A 24,124-nucleotide genomic window follows, 5' to 3' on the forward strand; every position below is an offset into this window, starting at 1 on the left:
ATGATCATGGATCAGTATTGCTGTTTGAGGAGCCTAATGGCCAGAGGAAACAATTGCTTGTGAATCAACCCGTTGAACACTGTTTTTGGCTGTTTTCACTACTTTGATATATCGGCTTGTACAGAGACTTCTGTTACAGGTATTAAATTGTTTAATGGCTCAAACTTTAGCGCACTCTCAGATACACATCACAAAAACTTAAGACCCTGAAATTTCAAAAAATTATTTCAGGTAGGTTGTTTCCAACAGGTTTTGGTTGCAATACAACAAGCTACAAAAAATTTAAGGGTTAGGGTTAATTTTTTGTATATCCTTTTAGCTTTCTAAATTCATCTGAAAGCCACACAAAGAGGTGGTGGGGGCCACAGGCGGTCCACCTGTCACCCATGCCTGGTCAGAATCATTGCCTCAGGTGAACGGCACATCATATGAAGACGCAGGTCCCACTCCATGTGTAAGTCTTTATTTACAAGGCAAATTTGCAGCAAAAGACAGCATCTCACATTAAAGTTAAAAAAATACAGGATTGGTTTGTACTGGAACAATAAATCAGTGAAAAATATTTCAGCAAATTGGAAGAGTACAAAGGAAAGTGTTGCAGGTAATTCCGTCCCCCAGCCATAACACCCAGAGCAAACCAACTACTCAGACATCTTTCAAGACTTTATTGACATGGTACAATATTAAACTTTAAAACATCTTAACATTCTGTAAACCTTCAGAATTTAATTTCTTTTTTTACAGAGAGGAAGGCATGTTGAAAATTACTTAAAACCCTTAAAAGGAAAAAACCTTAGAGAAAGCAAAACAGAAACATACATGATAGTGTCAGTATCTCACCGGCATACTAACCACTCCCTATAGCAGAGGCAGACAGCCATAGATTGAGACGCACATTGTAGGGGAAATAGCCCAGGAGGCCGAGCGGCAGAGGGGAAAAGGCTCCGGTTAAGTTGAGGGTGAAAGGAGCATGAATTCAGACAATGACCAACAGGTTGGGCGACAGACCCAATGACAGTTAAGACTCAATTACTACATGAGATTTCTGGTAAAACCAGAGTGGTGTAACACACTTCCTATGATGGTATGCAGGAAGTATGTTTCATTTGTTGACAAATACATCACCCAGGACAACTTAAACTGAAGGCAGTCAATTCAGGAAACGTGTAAACAATTCAAAGATCAAAAACATGAAATAAAGAGCATCTTTCCAGCTTAGAGAAGTTGAGACCTTTGTTTCAGTGAATTGCCTTCTTCCGGAATCAACTGCCTTCCTGTGATTGGCTTAGAGCCAGGAGTGTTGATTGGTTGGCATTTTAGCGTGCGGAAGAGGATTTGCACGCCAGGAGTTTCTCGACCATCATGCGTGCGTATCTCATCCGGCTGGCCAACTCTTTGCAGCAGCCAAACTCCTCAATCAGAGAGATCTTGTATGTGCGAAACTCTCTCTTCTCATCAATGTAGGAAACCGCTCCCATTAGTGGACACAGGATTAACTTTGTGTGGTCCTGGAAAGAAGGAGCAGGTTAATAGCACCATCTAGAAACCATTAACATGGGGCAGCTGTGAGGAGGACAATAAAACTCCTGGGATGAGGTGCAGGGCGGGAGCAGTTACCTGGAAGAAGTTGATCTGCACGGTTCCATTGGTGAGGTGGAGGACAATGGCCGACTTGGTCCGGAACCAGTGGCTGAGGTACGGGAGCCGAGCCAGCTCATCCCCGTCGCGCGGCGTGATGTTGGCACCAGCCTTCAGGAGGTGCTCCGACATGTAGTTACGGAAATACTTCAATAACGTGATCTAGGAGACAAGTCAGGCATCAAAGGTCAGAAGGCACTAGAGAAATCTCTACAGAGCCACACCCCTTTAGCATGAAGCCATTCAAAGGGTTTGACAGGAAAACAGCACTGGACAAAATAACCCAAACAGACTGGTCTGAATTGGGTTGCCTTGAACACACGAAGCTCAGAATGTTTTGACAATTCCTCAACGTTCTGCAATTAATTTAAATACCAGAATTCATGAAACACTCGGCCAGTGTTTTGTACCACCTGACCCTGGTCCCAATTTCATAACCAAACATAATTCAAGGCCTGATAAAAATGTAGGTCAGTTATTTCACAACCAACAAAACAGCAATTATTAAACTTTTCCTTAAATCAGCTGAAGCCTTCTGGCCAAATCAGACAACCTCTACAAGTAAACAGAGGACCCACTGCAAGCGTTTCCATGGGGACAGATCAAAGAGCGGGAACCATATGACCAGTTGACCTGAAGGCTGAAGAAAAATGCCTGCATGTGGAGAGTACTTCTGGATGTATTTTTTGCAAGACAATCCCCAAGCTACTAACAATGTTAAAACAAAATCTGTCAACCATTTTCCAGCCGAAGAGATTCACCTTCTTGGCCAGCGACGGGGGGTACGACCGAACGCTCAGGTAGCTCTCGGCAGCCGTCTTGTCGATGTACTGAAGACTGTCGCCATCAGTGTACATGATCATCCTGGTGTAGTCATTAAACAGGACGCCCACACTGTTGTCACATAACTGGTAACCTGCAACACACCACAACACTGTAAACCACACCCTGCAACACACCACAACACTGTAAACCACACCCTGCAACACACCACAACACTGTAAACCACACCCTGCAACACACCACAACACTAAACCACACCCTGCAACACACCACAACACTAAACCACACCCTGCAACACACCACAACACTAAACCACACCCTGCAACACACCACAACACTAAACCACACCCTGCAACACACCACAACACTAAACCACACCCTGCAACACACCACAACACTAAACCACACCCTGCAACACACCACAACACTAAACCACACCCTGCAACACACAAAACCCAACCTTATGGTGCATCCCACTTTAAACAGGAGCGGTTCTCACCCAGCCCATATTTGTCACTGTAGTCGACCCACTTGCTGATCCAGAAGATTGGGATGCAGGCTGGATCTTCAGCCTCCTCTGCAAGCAAAGGTCAGACAAAGGTCAGCAACCCCTAGATGTGTCATGTATTGGCACGGACTCTGAAACCGTTACACTCTGGGAAACGCATCGTAGGTGTTACCCATGCGGACGAGGGGCCTTTCGGAGGGCTTGGCAGCGTTGCAGGCGTTGAGTTGAAGGAGCAGGTCACTCAGGTGACAGTCTGTGGCCTCAGGAATCTCCCGCTGAAGTGGCTCCTCCTTCTGCTCCACCTTCTCCGACCCTGCAGGAGAACCACAGCGGGACAACTAGTCAGACAACCCCGTCCCCGTAATCATCCGCAGTGTTTTACGCCAAGACAAGAAAATGACTACATTATAAATTATCATGAAAATGGAGAAATGGCCGCACAGAGACTGTAAAAGGAACCGAACCATCTAATAGACATTTGTATACTAGTGAACACCTGTAAAAGGAACCGAACCGTCTAATAGACATTTGTATACTAGTGAACACCTGTAAAAGGAACCCAACCGTCTAACAGACATTTGTATACTAGTGAACACCTGTAAAAGGAACCCAACCGTCTAACAGACATTTGTATACTAGTGAACACCTGTAAAAGGAACCGAACCGTCTAACAGACATTTGTATACTAGTGAACACCTGTAAAAGGAACCGAACCGTCTAACAGACATTTGTATACTAGTGAACACCTGTAAAAGGAACCCAACCGTCTAACAGACATTTGTATACTAGTGAACACCTGTAAAAGGAACCGAACCGTCTAACAGACATTTGTATACTAGTGAACACCTGTAAAAGGAACCCAACCGTCTAACAGACATTTGTATACTAGTGAATACCTGTAAAAGGAACCGAACCATCTAATAGACATTTGTATACTAGTGAATACCTGTAAAAGGAACCCAACCGTCTAACAGACATTTGTATACTAGTGAACACCTTCATGTCACTTAGAACAGTTTCACAGTTGCTTTTCTCTTGAAAGCCACCAACAAATAAAACAACAATATGGCCATAATATTGACATGTAGTTCTTATGTTAATGTCCACCCCAACAGATCAATATTATAATGCAAAACAAGGTGTTGAACCTTTGTTGTTGAGCGCCGTGAGTGGCCGTCTCTGGGTAGCCTCCAGAGAGGAGGGGGCGATGGAGAAGCGAGGGGGGACAGTTAAGCAGGTAGTGGGGAGACGAAGGGGGATGTAGCCTGCTGTGAAGAACTCATCCGTCTGCAGCTGGGAGATGGAGGGGCGCTGGGCCGGGTCCGCATGCAACATCCGCTTGATCAGGGAAGACGCCACGGGGTTGATGTGCTGCAGAGAGACCAGACAAAACCATGACGACCGGGGAACAGAGACATCGGAGGACGTCAGCCTGGAGGCCTGTCGACACATTCAGCTCAGCCATTAACCCAAGCACCTTATGACCATGGAAATGGACAGGATAAACATTCTCCTATAAATGTACTCGTAACCCTCTGCTTTAAGAAAGTTTCCCGTTCAGGCCCTCAGTTACAGAGCTGTAACAAAGGCACAATGACTTCAGACACTTCAAAGCTCGTTCCGTCAGATCAACTGACTTTCCATTAGAGAGATGGTTCAACACGCTACACGGCCGAGGAGTACCGTAGCCTTAACACACACTCGTCAAATCAAAAGTTTTAAGTCTGGACTGATTAATGGAAACAGGATGCCTCGAAACTAAGTGTCATACCAAAGGGTTTGAAAACTTATGTAAAACGTCAAAAAAATTTAATAATTAATGTTGTAATGAATTCCCAAGAACTCTAAACCTGATGAATTATTAGCGGCTGACAGGCCTGGTTAACAGTTAGCATAGGGGAGTATTCATCTTTCTCCCCCCAGGGAGATCAACTGACATTTTTCTTAATTATAGCAAGCAGGAAATGTAAAATTAAGAGATTACATCAGTGACATCAGAAAGGAGAGTGCACAGATTTAACAGAAGCCAGCAGAAAGTCAGGTAAGACACATGCAACCACAGTTCTGGACGAATAGACCATGCGTGTTAGTAAACAGCGATGACATTTGATGGAAAGTGACAGTAACCTCTTTACAACATAAGAATATGGATCATCAGGACGCCTTCTCCAATTATTTTGTAAAGTAAATGTCATATCACAGATATAATATTACTGTATATCCCATTCATTCATTAAATGCTTGCATAAATACAGAACGATGTTAGCGAAACAGCCTAAGTATGAGCAATTTGGTTTGTTTGCATGCTAATTCTGCTTACATGGTGGCTAATGTTGCTAACGTTGGTCAATGGTGTTTACCATTGTGAAATAGCCTACTGAGAATGCCAGCTTTGTGGTTGCTGCTGTTACTAATTTATCGTTATAATTATAACTACATCATTGCCTGTGTGTGATAAACAAACCTTGCCTGTTATGAAATGAGCACTGCAGAGTCATTTGTCTGTTTATTGGCTTGCAAACATAAACATCTGCATTTAGCTTCAAATGACTACGCACCCCCAACACTTTTCCAAAAACACCCATGATAAATATGCAGCCCTGAGGGAGGAATACGACCTGGAAGTACTCACCCAGGGGATTGTGTAGTTGTTCTTTTTGATTCGGTTGTAGGTCTCCTTTAAACACGACGTCTCAAAAGGAGGTTTGCCCACCAGCAGTGTGTATCTAAGAGGGATCAAGACAAACCCATGAGTGACCCAAATAAAGTTGTAGTAATGGCAAATCTCAGCTGTCCATATTCTCCATTTCTACATTATTGGAACAAATTCTAGTCACTACTGTTATGAATATTATGTATTCTTATTACTTCGCATTAAATATTTCTTTAATACTAAATAGATATCATGTCACGAACATCACTGTTCAGAATGACGCATTTTATTTGGTGCACTTGACAAACGAGACTGAACAACATCGCTGAATAAGAGTCTGCTAAATTATTCAAATGTGAATATTGGTCAGATTGTCTCTGCGTGCTGAAGGGTGCGTGTGGGGTCTTACAGGATGCAGCCTAGAGACCAAATGTCAACCTCGAAGCTGTGGCCTTTCTTACAGAGCACCTCCGGAGCGATGTAGTTGGGTGTTCCACACAAGGTCTTCTTACGCTCACCATCAAACTCTATCTTAGTGGCCAGGCCAAAGTCCCCTGTAGAGGACAAGACAAGCAGAGGTTTATACAGGGCTGGATGTAGATGTGTTGGACAGATGGTCGTCAAGTCAAAGTGGGCCATGACAACCACAGGTTTTCCTGTACATTCTGAAGAGGGTGACATACCGATCTTGACATCCATTTCATCGTTGAGGAAGATGTTTCCCAGCTTCAGGTCTCTGTGAATCACCCGGTTGTTGTGGAGGTACTGGCAGCCTTTTACCAGCTGCATCATGTAGTACCGCGCCTCTGGCTCCGTCACGGCTTTACGACGCTTATGCAGCTCCAACAGAGACTGGGAAAGAGCATGAAGAGAAATGGTTGGCAAGGACATTTAATCACTGTAAAATTGGAGGACATTTGCATTACCAACAGTAGACCTGTCAAAAGTTTAGTAGAGAACTGCTCATAAACACCCAACAAAATGGCCACTAAAACGATTATTAAGGGCGAATTCATACAGAAGTAACATTGCGGAAGTTGAAATTAGCTTTTATTAATAGTTAAATTGCTGCTATACAATAGCAATGTATTAGCAGTATGAAAAAAAGCCACCGTGTGGACTAAAGCTAATAAGTCTTGTATATTAAAGTTTCTCCTGTTGACGGTTGGGTTTTCTGCCTATGCAAGGAAGCTGCAACCTAACAGTTACAAAAATACGTTAGATGAAAAATATTTTCTGCAAATACCTACCCTTCGTCTGCAGATCTCTAAAACCACAAAAACGAAGTCGTCGTCTTCGAAAAATCCGTGAAACCCCACGACGTGTGGGTTGTCGAGACTTTTGTGGATGGCAATTTCAGAGCTCATTTTCTCCCTCTGGTGAGGCTTCAGAATCATTGACTTAGGCACGACTTTACCAGCGAAAACTTCTTTAGTGTCCATGTCTGTGATTTCGTAGCATTTGGCAAAACCTCCCTTGCCAAGAAAGCGCCCACGCATGTACCTTTTCATAGTCCGAGGATCCACAAGAATATCTGGAATCTCTTTAAGAGGTGCGGATTTGGGGTCGACATGCGCCGAGGGATTCACGGCCTTGGTTGTGGGTGCACTCATCTCGTTACGATGGTGCGCTTCAGCTTACGACAGAAAAAAATACGATACGGGTTGTTTAAAAAAAGTTATTAAAAGAAAGTGCTAAACGTATATTTTGAAAATATTTTTGTTAGCTATCTTACTTTAGCCGACTAACATTAGTTAGCTACCATCTACCTTCGCGCAAACCACGTAATTCAAATCAAAACCAACCATTCAGATGACCAAATATAGCAAACGGCTTGCTAAAATTGAGCGTACAATATCCCGGAAAAAGGACAGATTTAATTACAACATAAACCGGTAAATATAAATGCAAAAACAACTTTAACAAATCCGTTCCCCCGCTGTTATTTGCTCTCCCTTTGACAACACTGGCAACTTCTTTAGCTTCAAGTTTAAATGCTGCTCCGTTAGTAAGAATCGCTTGTGATTGGTCTTCCCGATTTGAATTCCAAACAGCAAAGCAACATGGGAAGGTTAAACCGAAACGGGCCAATGAACAATCGATGATTTCATACAATGATTTTCGTATAGGTGGCGCCTATTGGTAGTTTAAAGCCCCTACGTCCCTTGACACGGCATGACACTGACCAATCACCGATATTCAAAAGCCACATGAATTTTGGGAATTGTAGTCGAAATGTTACAAATGCAATTCGCCACATCACGTCCCCCCCCCCTAATATATTAGAAGTATACAACGACTACATCATGTTTGAATATGCAAGAGAAATGGTTCAACACGCTACACGACCGAGGAGTACTGGAGACTTAATACGCACTCATCAAAGTTTTAAGTCTGGACTGATTAATCAAAACAGGATGCATCTAAACCTTGCAAGTGTTACAGCATAGGGTTTGAATACTTATGTAAATGTCATATTTCATTTTGTAATGAATTTCCAAAAAACTAAAAACCTCATGAATTATGATCGGCTGATTGGCCCTGTGTTAACAGCATGGGGGAGTATTTATCTGTCCTCACCCCCTGGGAGGGCCCTGTGTTACCAGCATGGGGGAGTATTCATCTGTCCTCACCTGCTGGGAGGGCCCTGTGTTACCAGCATGGGGGAGTATTCATCTGTCCTCACCCCCTGGGAGGGCCCTGTGTTACCAGCATGGGGGAGTATTCATCTGTCCTCACCTGCTGGGAGGGCCCTGTGTTACCAGCATGGGGGAGTATTCATCTGTCCTCACCTGCTGGGAGGGCCCTGTGTTACCAGCATGGGGGAGTATTCATATGTCCTCGCCCCCTGGGAGGGCCCTGTGTTACCAGCATGGGGGAGTATTCATATGTCCTCGCCCCCTGGGAGGGCTCTGTGTTAACAGCATGAGGGAGTATTCATCTGCCCGCACCCCCTGGGAGGGCCCTGTGTTAACAGCATGGGGGAGTATTCATATGTCCTCACCTGCTGGGTTTGGCCCGTTAGCAACTTCCAGGATCTACAAACCTGTTTCTGAAATAGTTGTGACGCTGCATAAAATGCAAATAGAATGCAATGATGTGAAAATAATTTATCCATGTTTAATTGAAAATAGTACAACATATCAAATGTTGAAACTGAGAAATGTTGTTGTTTTTGGAGAAAGTACATGCCCATTTTGAATTTGATGCCAGAAACACGTTTCAAAGAAGTTGGGACAGGGGCATATTTACCACTGTGTTTCATCACCTCTTTTAACAATACTCTGTAGGTGTTTGGGAACTGAGGAGACCAATTACTGCAGTTTTGAAAGTGAAATGTCTTGAAAAACTTGCTTGTTATAGGATTTCAGCTGCTCAACAGGCCAGGGGCTCCTTTGTCCTATTTTCATTTCATAATGTGCTAAATGTTTTCAATGGGTGACAGGTCTGGACTGCAGGCAGGCCAGTTTAGCACCCGGACTCTTTTACTATGGAGAAATGCTGTTGTGATACATGCAGAATGTCTTGATGAAATAAGCAAGGCCTTCCCTGAAAAAGATGTCACCTGGATGGCAGCTTATAATGCTCCAAAACCTGTATATATTCTTCAGCATTATTGGTGCCTTCACTGATGTGCAAGTCACACGTGCTATGTGCACTAATGCACCCCCATACCATCACAGATGCAACAGGGTTGTTATGTAAGCACTTCTCTTTAGTCCGAGGACACAGCGCCCATGATTCCCAAAAGTAATTTCAAATTTTGATTTGTCAGACCACAGAACAGTTTTCCACTTTGCCTTAGTCCATTTTAAATGAGCTCGGGCCCAGACAAGGTGGCGGCGGTTCTGGATCTTATTTATATATGGATGCATTTATGAATGCCATGATGTACTGTGTTCACAGACAGTGGTTTTCAGAAGTGTTCCTGAGCCCATGCAGTGATTTCCACTACAGAATCGTGTCTGATTTTAATGTTGTGGTGCCTAAAGGCCTGAAGATCACGGCCATCCAATATTGGTTTTCATTATTGTCCCTTGTGTACAGAGATTTTTCCAGATTCTCTGACTATTTTAATGATATTATGTACCGCAGATGATGATATCCCCAAACTTTTAGCAATTTTATGTTAAATTGTTGCACTATTTGCCTGCACAGTCTTTCACAGAGTGTTGAACCCCTTCCCATCTTTACTTCTGAAAGACTCATCCTCTCTGGGATGCTCTTTTAATACCCAATCATGTTACTGACCTGATGCTAATTGACCAAATTAGTTGTGAGATGTTCTACCAGGTGTAGTTTTTTAGCATTACACAACTTTTCCAGTCTTTTGTTGCCCTTGTGTACAACTATGGCGCAACTTTTTGGAAACAGGGTTTTAGTTGAGTTGTTTAGAATTTTTTTTTTAATGAGAAACAGAGAGAATTAAACAGCATGGGGTGTACTTTCCTGTGTCCAGAGAGAGGGAGGTCATGATATATGGGTTCCCTGGCTGACTGACAGAGATGTCATGATATATGGGTACCCTGGCTGACTGACAGAGATGTCATGATATATGGGGTACCCTGGATGACAAAAGAAAATGGGTATGAAATTTGGGCAGTTTAAATGGCCTTTTTCTGTCCTTCAGTGTCTTATCAGTTGTAGTTCAGCCTGCCCTGCATTCCAGTTCACTCTCACTAAAACACACACTCATATCACACACACCTCTACTTATCTCTCTGCTCATGTAGCATTCTGGCACTGCTAAATACCACCACTAGTCTATAATCCAGCCATGTCCAAAACAGAGAGTTTCGAGCAGTTTAAATGGACTTTCTGTGTCCTTTAGTTTCTTATCAGCTCTCCTGGCAACCCATTATCCTCCTCTCTAACACAAAACATCATATCGCAGAGTATCAAATAGCTGTCACCCAAACACACGGAACATGGGGGAAGAATTGTCAAGAGTGCAGAACCTAACCTAATGTTTCTAGAACCTAACCCTAACCCTGACTGTTTCTAGAACCTAACCCTAACCCCTACTGTTTCTAGAACCTAACCCTAACTGTTTCTAGAACCTAACCCTAACCCTGACTGTTTCTAGAACCTAACCCTAACTGTTTCTAGAACCTAACCCTGACCCTGACTGTTTCTAGAACCTAACCCTAAATGTTTCTAGAACCTAACCCTGACCCTAACTGTTTCTAGAACCTAACTCTAACCCCTACTGTTTCTAGAACCTAACCCTGACTGTTTCTAGAACCTAACTCTAACCCCTACTGTTTCTAGAACCTAACCCTGACTGTTTCTAGAACCTAACCCTGACCCTGACTGTTTCTAGAACCTAACCCTGACTGTTTCTAGAACCTGACCCTGACTGTTTCTAGAACCTAACCCTACAGCTTGAGGCAGGGCTTTCTCCTACAAAGTCCCATAGTTGTGGAACAATCCGCTGATTAATGTTAGTGATTCAGACTTATTCTCAACGTTTAAGTCTATATTGATGACTCATCTCTTCATCTGAATCATCTCTGTAGTGATTGACCTGTTGACCCACTGGTCATCTGAATGTTTACATTATATGTAGAGGTACAATGTGGCCTTTCAAAGGTCACTGTTATAAGGTTCACCCGGTACAGTCAGAAGAAGTCTGACCACCTCTCAGAGTCCAGCTCCTCTCTAGGTTTCTTCCTCGGTTTCCAACACGACTAGGGAATCTTTTCTAGCCACTGTGCTTTTATTTCCTTTTTTATGGGGTTTGAAGCTTGGTATATGTATATGCATTTTGTGACTGCTGTTTTAAAACATCTTCATAAAATGAATTTGATCGAAGTTCATCAAGGAGTGGATGAAGGAGGGGAGAAGGGAAGGGGGAGAGACAGGGAGGGAGGAGGAGGGAGGAGGAGGGAGGAGGAGGAGGGAGGACATCGTGAGCAATTGGAGGGTCATGAATAACACACACAAAACAACATATGCACATTCAACACGTTTCCCAGGACTCCAGTCTGTGTGCACGTTACTCGTGAGCAGTAAGCGTGTTGTTTACATGTCTTTGACAGTTGCTCTGGCAACTAAATTACATTGTTTAAAATAACCAACCGCAAAGCATGCTGTGTTACTATTGTAAAAAAATACATGTCGATCTAGGCTTTTAAAAAGTTACAAAATACAACCATCTAAAATGTGTTTAAACAAAATACATGGTACTATTTAAACTATTTTAAATATATATTGACTATCCTAGCTTGACTAAATATATTTTATATTTTCATCAGGATATTCATGAGGACCTTCTAGTACATGTGTTACCATGGAAACACCCAGATGCTCATAACAGACTAAACAGAATCTTCCTTTCACATCCTCTCTCCCCTTCTCCTCCTTTCACATCCTCTCTCCACTTCTCCTTTCACATCCTCTCTTCCCTTCTCCTCCTTTCACATCCGCTCTCCCCTTCTCCTTCTTGACATCCTCTCTTCCCTTCTCCTCCTTTCACATCCTCTCTTCCCTTCTCCTTTCACATCCTCTCTCCCCTTCTCCTTCTTGACATCCTGTCTTCACATTCTCACACTTCCTCTCCACAATTTCACTATCTTTCTTATCCTTTCCTCCTTCCCATATTCTCTTCTCCTCCTTTATGTCCAGAATCCTCCACCCCTACATATCTTTTCTCCTACCTTCACATCTCTCCTCCCCTTCTCTCTAAATGAGTGAATTCTGTCATTATTATTGGAACGGAAAGGTCCATTGGATATCAACAGGCAGTTGAAACTAAATGGGTTGTTGTGGGAGAATGAACTGAATGGAACATAGATATTAATAGATGAATTTTTGCTCATGATGGAGCTGAATAAGACATAGCCATCAAAAGATCTGTTGTTTTTCAAGGTGGTGAATATGGCATAGATAATAATAAAATAGATCAGTAGACCCATTGCCATGAATTTTTAGTAAAAACCTTTTTTTATTTCTGCATGAATAGTTTTGTAGTTTCATTGACTTGTATCAGTAATTCAGTTGATCAGACTGATTTATAAAGGTTTATAGTTTGGGGGGGGGGGGGGGGGTCATTCACATATGTTTCAATAGGACAATTGGAATATGAATTTTCAACCAATCATTTATTTGCATGTTGGGACTTTTCAGGTGAATGTTTGTGACTGTCAGACCCTGTTAGACTTTATTTTGACCTCTAACATCATATTGGTTCAGACTGAGCCTAATAGACAATAATGTTATCATAATGGGATCAAATTCCTTTTTATTACTGAAAGCGACACACCACCCAATCAACTTTTAAATACACAACATCAATTAAAACATCTATGGGTAATGACAAACAAACTAAGATGCCACAAACCTCAGGATAACTACTGCGACACTGAATAACCCTAAAACATAAACCTTCTAAATCCACAGTTTAAAACAACTGCAGCACCAGACAATCTTAAAAACTTTAACCCAGAATGTAAAAACCACAGAACAGAACTGCAGCACCAGGTCTTATGAGTTGTGTCACATACTCTCAGATGTGAAGCAGACAGGGTTAATGGTTACAGATCACAATGGACAGTCAGGGAAGAGATCTGAATGAGCGTTTCTCCGCTCAGACGTTGCGGATTCCTGATACACGATATGTTACAGCAATCCAGTGCCCAACTGCACAGTCTTTACTGTTGCATAGTTGTTGAGGAAAGCACAGTCTCATGGGACCAATAGTTTTGGGCATCAGCAGGCTCAAAGTAATATTTGGGTCCCATGCACTCCGACACCAACCCAAACCTCCCAAGGCTCTCCTCTCCCGGTTCAGTGCCAGTCTATGACAGGAGACAGCTATTATTTTTCTTCATCAGTCCTTTTTTCTTCTGCCTGTCCTTGGTAACCCTGGGGACGGTGTCCCTGAGTCTCCACAGGGCGGGGCTTAGGTGTGATGACATCACAGTGTCCTTGTGTGATGACATCACAGGCTGTAGCAGGGCTTGGAACACTTCCACAGTATTCTCCCCTGTCAAGGCTGACGCCTCCACAAACCCCGCCCCCCACTCCTGCTCCACCACTGACATCACATCCCCTGACACCAGGACACGCCCCTCACCCCCCCGAAGGTCTGCCTTGTTCCCCACCACCATTACGGCAGGGCCCGCCCCCTGCCTCTCTGCCCCTCCCCTCAGAGCCAAAATCTCTTGTCGCAGTCTGATGACCTCACTGAAGGAGGCAGGGTCATTGACAGCATAGACCAGGCAGAAGGCGTGGCTATGTTTGATTGACAGCTCCCTCATGGCTGGGAACGAGTAGCTGCCACTGGTGTCCAGGATCTCAATGCACATATGGGGACCCTCTGGAAGAAAAGCACACAGATGTACAATCAATGAGATCAGCCAACCAAATAGCTTATCAAATTTATCAGACAAACAAAACAAATGAATTACACACTAAAGTCAACTAACAAAACAAGCAACTGTATCACCCATTTTACAATGGAATACTTTCTAATCATACCCAAACCATCCTTAAGGTTGTTCTGTCATGATTTATTACATTTATTTATTATAACAATTTTATAGGAACCAATCCTACTATTCTTGTGGGACTTTTCAAAGCAAACGATTTGACAACATTTCTACTGGACTTCCCTTACAAGCATGTAATAGTAAAACATCCTCCCTGCAGTCATTTATTTATTTATAAAAGATATAGAAATGGATATGTGACAGTTCCGTAAGGAAAGCCTAGTTTAATCTTTTATGATATTGGTCCATATAAAAATCCAATATGAAGGGTGTAAAAATACGTTTTTACTTTTGACGACGGTTTTCTGTCTTAACAAATAAAGATAAATATCAATGGTTTGCTTGTTTCACAGATGTAGTGTCATTATTTACCTGGACCAGCGCTGCACTCCAGCGCGTGTAGTTCCTCCACCGTTCGAGTGTACTTATGGTCGAAGCGGTTGTGAAGGAAACGGCGGATTAGTGAGCTCTTCCCGACCCCCGCTGCCCCCAACAGAACCAGCCTCATCCGGGCCGGAACGTTGACACACTGTGACTGGACCGACGGTGACATGACGACTCCCAAAGAAAACCAACCGTTTACTCTGTTTTTTCGTTAAAACCTCGCTAAATTGGGGGCCGGTGACTAAGATTATCTTGAATGTAGCACAAACCTAAAATGCATGAACACCCACAGTGCTCTAAATTACATCGAATAAATTACTTAACTGGTAATAAACGAACCTTGAATTACAAGGTAGACCAGGTTTCTGTCTAGCGGTGTTCTATTGTCATTGTCAATGACCCAAGGGATGTTGATTCGATTCTCTCTCTAGGACGATACACGACGTTTCGGTGATCTAGCGCAACAGTTAAACGTGTTGTAGGGCACGCGTTCCTGTTGTTTATACGAACCAGGCGCTGAATAATCAGCAGTAGCAGCCAATTACACAGCAACTTCTGTGGAGTTCAGTTTTTCATTGGCTGTTTTGGTTCGTGGTCTGTGTGTGCCGTGTCACTTAATGTAGAACATTATAACACTAACCCTGTAGAACATTATAACACTAACCCTGTAGAACATTATAACACTAACCCTGTAGAACATCACAACACTAACCCTGTAGAACATGATAACACTAACCCTGTAGAACATTACAACACTAACCCTGTAGAATATTATAACACTAACCCTGTAGAACATTACAACACTAACCCTGTAGAACATTACAACACTAACCCTGTAGAACATTACAACACTAACCCTGTAGAACATGATAACACTAACCCTGTAGAACATTATAACACTAACCCTGTAGAACATTACAACACTAACCCTGTAGAACATTATAACACTAACCCCTGTAGAACATTATAACACTAACCCTGTAGAACATTATAACACTAACCCTGTAGAACATTATAACACTAACCCTGTAGAACATTATAACACCAACCCTGTGGAACATTACAACATTAACCATGAGGAATATTATATGGCTGTATCGTGTGTATTGTTGGTTTCAGTGTCTCCCTCTACCCAGACTAACAGGCGTGAAACGCTGTGCACATGAAGTGTGACCACGCGTAAATAAAGTATTTGAAATAACACTTTATTATCGATGGGCAAATGACATATAATTACATCTGTATTCCATTTTAAATGTAAATGATACAATGATTATGGGCTTAAAGAGCAGACTGTCAGCTTCAATTTGATGTTTTTTTCATCCTTTTCGAACGCGTTATTTAGAAATTACATAATGTACAATAAAGTATGACTATGGTGTGATATATTATGGTTATGGTGGAGTATAAACTGAATTAGACCACTGGATATCTGCCGTGCCCCCCCCCCACCTAAAAATAATCCAGAGCTGGTGCAAATCTGTGGCAAAAAGTGCTAACAGAGCCGTCTAAAATAATCTTTGACCTTAATCTGTTGCTATGACAACTGTACCCTCCCACCCCCTCCGCGCCTCTTCGATGGGTGGTCATTTCCTTTCAAAAAGCAGCACAGGGCTGTCAATCAGTGGGCTACATGAATCAATCACATCAAATCAATCAAACAAAATGTATAAAATACCATTCTCACAAATACATGCATTTCAAATTGCCTAAACAAATATAAAAGAAACCAGCATGTCTTTTTTGAAGGAGATATTTTAAAATAGGCCACATGTCCCCACACAATCTAGAGAAGCAGGAATGAAAAAGCGACACGTTTTCCATTCTGTCACCACCATTAGGTTACATGAAGGCTACTCCATAAAAACACAATACAGTGTCTATAGAAAGAGTACCCCTTGAACTTTTCAACAGTATATATATTTCATGCATTTCAATTTGGATTTGCATTCATAGCTAACCCCCCTTGTAACATCAATCCTGAATTAGCACAGTAACCAATCACCCTCAACGTCACAAACCAAGTTAATAGGCCTCCACTTGTAAACTGTCAGTGATTCAAATAATATTAGCATACAGCACATTTATCAATTTTAGTAGGTTCCCTCTGTTGAACTGTAATGTAAACGCACAACCACGATCACCAAGGAGCCTTCAAAACAACTTTCTGGAAAGACACAAATCAGAGGTTCTGTCATTATTAAAAGCTGTAAGAACTCATCAGCATCAGGAGGTCCTTCCTTAACTAGATGACAGAGCATTTACTAGATGACAGAGCATGTACTAGATGACAAAACATGTACTAGATGACAAAACATGTACTAGATGACAAAACATGTACTAGATGACAGAGCATGTACTAGATGACAGAACATGTACTAGATGACAGAACATGTACTAGATGACAGAACATGTACTAGATGACAGAGCATGTACTAGATGACAGAACATGTACTAGATGACAGAACATGTACTAGATGACAGAGCATGTACTAGATGACAGAACATGTAGTAGATGACAGAGCATGTACTAGATGACAGAGCATGTACTAGATGACAGAGCATGTACTAGATGACAGAGCATGTACTAGATCACATGTTCCATCATCTAAGTTAATAATTTAAGATGCACTTGTACTGTGATATATTATGGTCCAGAACAGTGAGTTTATGTACAGTCTGAGGTCAGTCCAGAACAGTGAGTTTATGTGCAGTCTGAGGTCAGTCCAGAACAGTGAGTTTCTCTGAAGTCTGAGGTCAGTCCAGAACAGTGAGTTTCTCTAAAGTCTGAGGGCATTCAAGAACAGTGAGTTTATGTATAGTCTGAGGTCAGTGCAGAACAGTGAGTTTCTCTACAGTCTGAGGTCAGTCCAGAACAGTGAGTTTCTCTACAGTCTGTAGTCAGTCCAGAACAGTGAGTTTCTCTACAGTCTGTCGTCAGTCCAGGTCTGCTGTAGTTTCCCCTGTTGGATAATGAGGAGTGTTTTCCTTCATGTAGGGCAAGATGTTCCATGTAGTGAAACACAATCATTTAGTAACACCCTGGGTTTAGTCACTGGATCATCCTTTGGGTAAATAACACTGTTTTCTTAAGGCTTGTCCGCAAATAGCCTACACACACACAAACACACACACAGAAAGACTGTAGTCTTAATCACAGATAATAACTGTTAATGTCTCTTTCCAAGGAACAACACTGGAGGTGCACAGACACTGTGGATTCTAGTGGCTCTTCTCTGTTTGAACTACGGAATTACTTTTATTGGACATGCACACCCATGTTAAGTTAACACATACATTTAGGAATCATTAGTAAATAATGTGTGTTCTTCTTGGGAAAGCTGACAGACAAGCTGAAAGTCCTGTCTTTATGTGTGTCTTTGTGTGTTCTTCTTGGGTAAGCTGACAGACAAGCTGAAAGTCCTGTCTTTATGTGTGTCTTTGTGTATTTGTGTTTGTTTGTCATAAAGACATACAGCAGTTGCATTGCTGTGATGTTAGCCATTAGATGTTCTTTTTATTTACATGGAATGTAATCAGATCTTCAACAAAACCAAATATTAAATAAATATTTGTTTTTCAGTGGTAGTTACTTTACCAGACTGGCTAGCAGTTATTTAGGGTGATGGACAGAACTGACCTGTGTGTTTGTTCTCAGTCAATGTTCCTGTTTTCAGTAGAGTACCATCAGAGTTTGCACTTAGTGGATGTTTTTCTGTGCTGAGAGCATTTGGTTTAGTCTGTGCCTGTCTAGCGTGCAGTGTCTCTATCTGTTTGAAGCTATGTAGCATCTAGTGTCATTCTTGGTCAGTGTCTCTACCTGTTTGACGTAATGTAGCATCTAGTGGTAGAGAAGCTGTTATCACTTGTCTTTAGTGGAAAAGAGGTTGTTTGCTTTGCAGAGCTGAGCACAAGAAAGCAACATTTGGTTGATGTCACAACCTCCTCCTAACCTGAATTGGTCATAGAACTAACAATACCTGTAAGCAGAAATGAACCTCCGCTTCACGTCTAATTTCTACACGTTTTGAGGAGGAACTACAAGACATGAAAATTTGCACTGACCACCATGTGCTTCACCTCTGAATTATAATCTTATTACTCATCATGTAGACAATCCACTAACACACAGCCCTTCTGAATGATGGCTACCAGCTGTTTGCCAATAAAACGTACATTCTCAGGTCCTAAACGCACCCAGTCTTATATTATGCAAATGTTATACCGTGACATCGACAGTTCAAATTGTTCTTACTAGCGTACCGTAGCTGCCATCAGCTAATCAGCTATCCAGTTTTCAACAATTACATTCATTATGTGGCATTCAGTCAAAGTGTTTTAACCAGCGTAGCGTTGCTGCCATAAGCTAATCAGCTATCCAGTTATCAACAATTACATTCATTATGTGGCATTCAGTCAGTGTTTTAACCAGTGTAGCATAGCCACCATTAGCTAAAGATCAATTACATTCATTACGTGGCTTTCAGTCAGTGTTTTTACCAGTGTAGCTTAGCCACCATAAGCTAATCAGCTAACCAGCTATCAATCTTGGATGACAGATGGTGACCAGTGTTTATTAAATGATCTCTGTCCTGTTGATTATGAATCTATAAACAAGCCCTGGGTTAATGGCAGTGGAGGGGAAATTGCTGTAGTTCACAAAACCCAGTTCAAATGCAGCCCGTCAATGTGTCAGAATTCTCTTTTGAGGTGCTTATGTTTTCTATTCACTGCCTTGAGACAGTTTATCGGCCTCCTAAACTCCAAATTCCTGCTAACATTTTCAGAACTTCTTTCCTCCCTATTGGTGAAACATGACCATATCATTGTTGGAGGGGATTTCCATATTGATATCCCCTCAATTATAGCAGGCACCAACTTTATAAGTCTAGAAACATTAGGGTTTACAGTGTGGTGGGGAAACATGACCATGTCATTGTTGGAGGGGACTTTCATATTGGTATTCTCAACTTTATTTTATTTGTGAGAAATTCCAGTCAGACTTTCATTAGAAACACAGAACTGAAACTGCTGTTATAATGGTTACAAATGATTTGTCGTTGAATGCTGACTCTGGAGAATGTTCAGTCTTGTTGTTACAAGATTTTAGTGCAGCTTTTGACACTACAGACCACAACATTTTAATTGACAGACTTAGAAATTGTGTTGGGATCTCAGGGATTACACCAGATTGGTTCAAGTCGTATCTGTCAAATAGAGCATTTGTAGTGTTGATTAACAATTATGTGTCTTCCTCTGTTCCTGTCATATGTGGTGTTCCACAGGGTTCCATCCTGGGGCCAATCCTGTTTTCTCTGTATATGCTTCCATTAGGTACTATCATTTGTATTTGTCGGTTAAGCCAAATGACTTGAGCAAGTTGTGTGTTCTGCACAATTGTCTGGAAGATGTTACAAACTGGAGGTCCAATAATGTTCTTCAGTTAAAAACAGGTAAAACCGATAAAGTAAAAAACTGATCAAAGTTTTAATTATTGGCCCCCCATTTTGGATGAAGTTCGGTTGGCTCTAGGATCACTAGCAAATATTGTACCTGTTTTCTTTGATCCAGACAATTTGAATATAACACAAAAAAACTGGTGCAGTCGTGCTTTTACCAACTTAGAAACATTGCCAAAATAAGATTGTTTTATCTTTTGTGGACACTGAGAAAATTATATATGCTTTTATTTAATCTCCCCTAGACTACTGTAATGCTTTGTTTACATGCCTCAACCATAAGTCCCTAGGTAAACTCCAAGTTGTACAGAATTCAGCTGCCAGACTTCTTACTAGGACTAAATCAAAGTCTACCGATAGTTAATCAAGGTCTTACTAGGACAATTGGTTACCAGTGAATTTCAGAGTAGATTTTAACATTTTAAATCACTTTTAAGGCACCTCATGGTCTGGCACCTGATTACATTAGCGACATGCTCAACCCATACTGCACTGTTAGGCCTCTCAGATCAGCTGAAAAAGGATTTCTGTCTGTTCCAGTCTAGACTGAAAACTAAAGGGAACGGGGCCTTTGATATTTGGGCCCCTAGACTCTGTCCATTACCGCCCGCTCCCTCAACGTATGTGTTCTTCTCCCACCTGCACTCACAAACATCATGTCACAGCTTGTAGAGATAGTGAAGAATTCAGAAAAATGTTAGGGCTCTACTATACTTTTAGAATAACAGACATAAAATGTTGCGTTAAATTAAACGGACCACATGATAAACTTCTTCATGTCAAGCTAAAGTAAAGCACTATACATGACAAATAACTAGGATGGGTACCGACGTGTTCCCTTTACACAAAATTATTTGAAAACATTTGTTGCACATTCCGGTGTTCTTTCGTCTGAAATAGAGCCACACTTTAGGACGTTTTGCTTTAGGCATTTTAAGCATGTTTAAGGTAGCTAGCTAATGGTAGACTATCAAAGCAATATGTTAACAAGAGGTGAAAGGTGAATATGCTTTTTACATCGGTTTCAGAGCACCAGAGGGAAAATATTTCAATCCACACATTTAAGTGGTGCCAAAATTAGGTAGGCTACTGAAATTTGCCTTCTATTTCAGTCTGGCAGTTATTGGTCATATGGGAACCGGTTCCATATTGACATTTTTGTCTGTAACAATTGAGAAATTTGTCCAAATATCAGACTTGCCTTGCTTCATGCTTGTGAAGTAAAAACCTGCTTTAATATTTTTTTTCTACTTCATTTGATGACTCCATCCTTGCTGTTAGCTAGCTAAATCACGGGACCTGCGATCAACGTCTTGTGAGCAACATTAAAGAAACACTTCCGGGTCACGAAAATCTGGTAATTTTCAAAATAAAAGAGACCAACGAATTACTTATAAACTGAGATAAATTGAGTTTATTAATTGTTTGAGAACATGTACCACTCAAAACATTGACAACAGTTCAAATATGATCATATTTAGGAGTAATTTCGATAAAAAGTGTGTGTTAAAACACGTTCCAAGGGTAAAATTCAGACAATGCCAGTGACAGAATATGGAATACATATTGCCTCATAGCTCATAAACAATGTAATATTCCACAGAGAAAGCAGTGTAGGAAATGTCCAGGAGAATGTGTAGAGTAAGACAAACCTGTCTAATTATGGGGAACGTGTGCTACATCTAGCAACACAATATTTCCACACCCTCTTTTTCCACAATGTAACTTAATGGATATGAAATACATATTGACTCATACAGAAAAAACTATTCTATACGCCGCAGTGAATGTATTGTAGGAAATGTTCAGGAGATTATATAGAATGATTATATGCAAATAAATCAAGGGGCACTGTGTATTTGCAATTGTTGCTGGTGTTTTACTCCGCCCACCCCATTGGCCACAATGCAACTCAATGGATATGAAATATATATTGCTCTATAAAAAAAATACTGTTCTATATTCCGCAGAGAATGTAATGTAGGAAATGTTCAGGAGACTCTATACAGTGATTATATGCAAAGAAATCAAGGGGCACTGTGTATTTTTTTTTATAGCCCAATATATATTTCATATGCATTGAGTTACATTGTGGCCAATGGGATGGGCGGAGTAAAACACCAGCAACAATTGCAAATACACAGTGCCCCTTGATTTATTTGCATATAATTATTCTATCCACTCTCCTGAACATTTCCTACAATACATTTTTACCATATACACTAAGCAAAGTGTCAAAATCGATACATTTATTATTATTAAAATCACGTTTTACCGCGGACCTCTATTGTGAAGGCACAATCCGAAAACCGGAAGTCTTATTGTTGCTACGGAATCTCTAATGTTGCCAGCATGACGCTAATGGACCTGCGGTATATTTTGACCCTCCTCCCCAATCCCACCCACAGCAAAAACCGCCCGCTCCCGCGAGATTTGTGTTGGGTCCCGCGGGATCCCAATGCAGCCAACCACATAATGTCAGATATACGTTAGTGCATTCTTTTAAATCTTACCTAAAACGTTTTATAACATGGCTTTAATGATTTTTAAAAATCTTTTTTTAATTCTTTTTACTTCATATGCCTTAGCCATAAACCTTCACACCAGTTGAGATGTCATTGCCCAAGCCTTAGCCATAAACCTTCATACCAGGTGAGATGTCATTGTCCAAGCCTTAGCCATAAACTTTCATACTAGTTAAGTTATTGTAAGTCTTAGCCATAAACCTTCATACCAGGTGAGATGTTGTCAGCTTTAGCCATAACCCTTCATACCAGGTGAGATGTTGTCAGCTTTAGCCATAACCCTTCATACCAGGTGAGATGTTGTCAGCCTTGGCCATAACCCTTCATACCAGGTGAGATGTTGTCAGCTTTAGCCATAACCCTTCATACCAGGTGAGATGTTGTCAGCCTTGGCCATAACCCTTCATACCAGGTGAGATGTTGTCAGCCTTGGCCATAACCCTTCATACCAGGTGAGATGTTGTCAGCCTTGGCCATAACCCTTCATACCAGGTGAGATGTTGTCAGCCTTGGCCATAACCATTCATACCAGGTGAGATGTTGTCAGCCTTGGCCATAACCCTTCATACCAGGTGAGATGTTGTCAGCCTTGGCCATAACCCTTCATACCAGGTGAGATGTTGTCAGCCTTGGCCATAACCCTTCATACCAGGTGAGATGTTGTCAGGTAGAGACTTACCTTCCTCAGGGACTCACTAGGGGGCAGCAGAACATAATTCATTTTTTTCTGAATGCTTAAACCCTGACTGTGATTGTCATAGCACAATTTCTAAAACTATTAACACTTATAGCAAAACCACTCACTGAGTTTGCAAAACTAAAAGCACAAACACTGCTTGGCACTCAGTTTGCATTTTTGTAACACACACTGTAGGTACAATCCACTGCACAGAACTCTTTCTGCGGAACTGTAAACACAACCCACTGCTTTATACTCATTTTACAAATGATCAACACACTCCTAGCAAAACTATACACATGTATGGCTATTATTTACACTATTTTGCCAACTGTCTGGCATACTGTCACATGTGAAAACTGTTTTAGATAAATAGTTCACTTTGCAATCAGTCTAAGCACTATGAATAAGCCACAGGTGAGCTGTCCGTGTGGAGTACAATGGAGGGAGCAGGAAGAGTGAGAAGAGTGAGAATTAGAGGAAGCCGAGGAAGAAGACGTGGAGGTGAAGATGTAGGAGGAAGAGGAGGAGGAAGAAGACATGGAGGTGAAGAAGTAGGAGGAAGAGGAGGAGGAAGAAGACATGGAGGTGAAGAAGTAGGAGGAAGAGGAGGAGGAAGAGGACGCAGAGGTGAAGAAGCAAGAGGGAGAGGACGACAAGGACAAGGAGGTGAAACTAGAGGAAGAGGACAAGGAGGAGCAAGAGGAGGATGAGGAGGAGCAAGAGGAAGGATAAGAAGAGAAAGAAATAGAATTAGTGATGACATCAGAGCTACAATAGTGGACCATGTAATCAACCATGGAATGACCCTGAGGGAAGCTGGTCATGTAATCAACCATGGAATGACCCTGAGGGAAGCTGCCATGTAATCAACCATGGAATGACCCTGAGGGAAGCTGGTCATGGAATGACCCTGAGGGAAGCTGCCATGTAATCAACCATGGAATGACCCTGAGGGAAGCTGGTCATGTAATCAACCATGGAATGACCCTGAGGGAAGCTG

The 24,124-nt window shown here is 41.7% G+C and overlaps 2 protein-coding genes across 2 annotated transcripts; both read right to left on the reverse strand.

The window, feature by feature from the left end:
* Positions 1-447: 447 nt before the first annotated feature.
* On the reverse strand, positions 448-7,597 carry plk1 (polo-like kinase 1 (Drosophila)). Its single transcript, XM_010903124.5, has 10 exons — positions 6,833-7,597; positions 6,266-6,434; positions 5,992-6,136; positions 5,562-5,655; positions 4,078-4,300; positions 3,102-3,242; positions 2,921-2,998; positions 2,400-2,554; positions 1,618-1,800; positions 448-1,508 (listed from the first exon to the last, which is right to left on the reverse strand). Exons 1-10 carry the CDS (start codon positions 7,193-7,195, stop codon positions 1,317-1,319), a joined length of 1,743 nt encoding a protein of 580 aa, XP_010901426.1. The 5' UTR covers positions 7,196-7,597; the 3' UTR covers positions 448-1,316.
* A 5,202-nt stretch (positions 7,598-12,799) lies between these two features.
* Positions 12,800-14,943, reverse strand: rasd3 (RASD family member 3). The gene is made up of 2 exons (XM_010903123.5): positions 14,447-14,943; positions 12,800-13,902 (listed from the first exon to the last, which is right to left on the reverse strand). Exons 1-2 carry the CDS (start codon positions 14,625-14,627, stop codon positions 13,382-13,384), a joined length of 702 nt encoding a protein of 233 aa, XP_010901425.1. The 5' UTR covers positions 14,628-14,943; the 3' UTR covers positions 12,800-13,381.
* Positions 14,944-24,124: the final 9,181 nt, after the last annotated feature.

The sequence above is a fragment of the Esox lucius genome, chromosome 9 (assembly GCF_011004845.1).
Source record: "Esox lucius isolate fEsoLuc1 chromosome 9, fEsoLuc1.pri, whole genome shotgun sequence".
Lineage (NCBI taxonomy): Eukaryota > Metazoa > Chordata > Actinopteri > Esociformes > Esocidae > Esox > Esox lucius.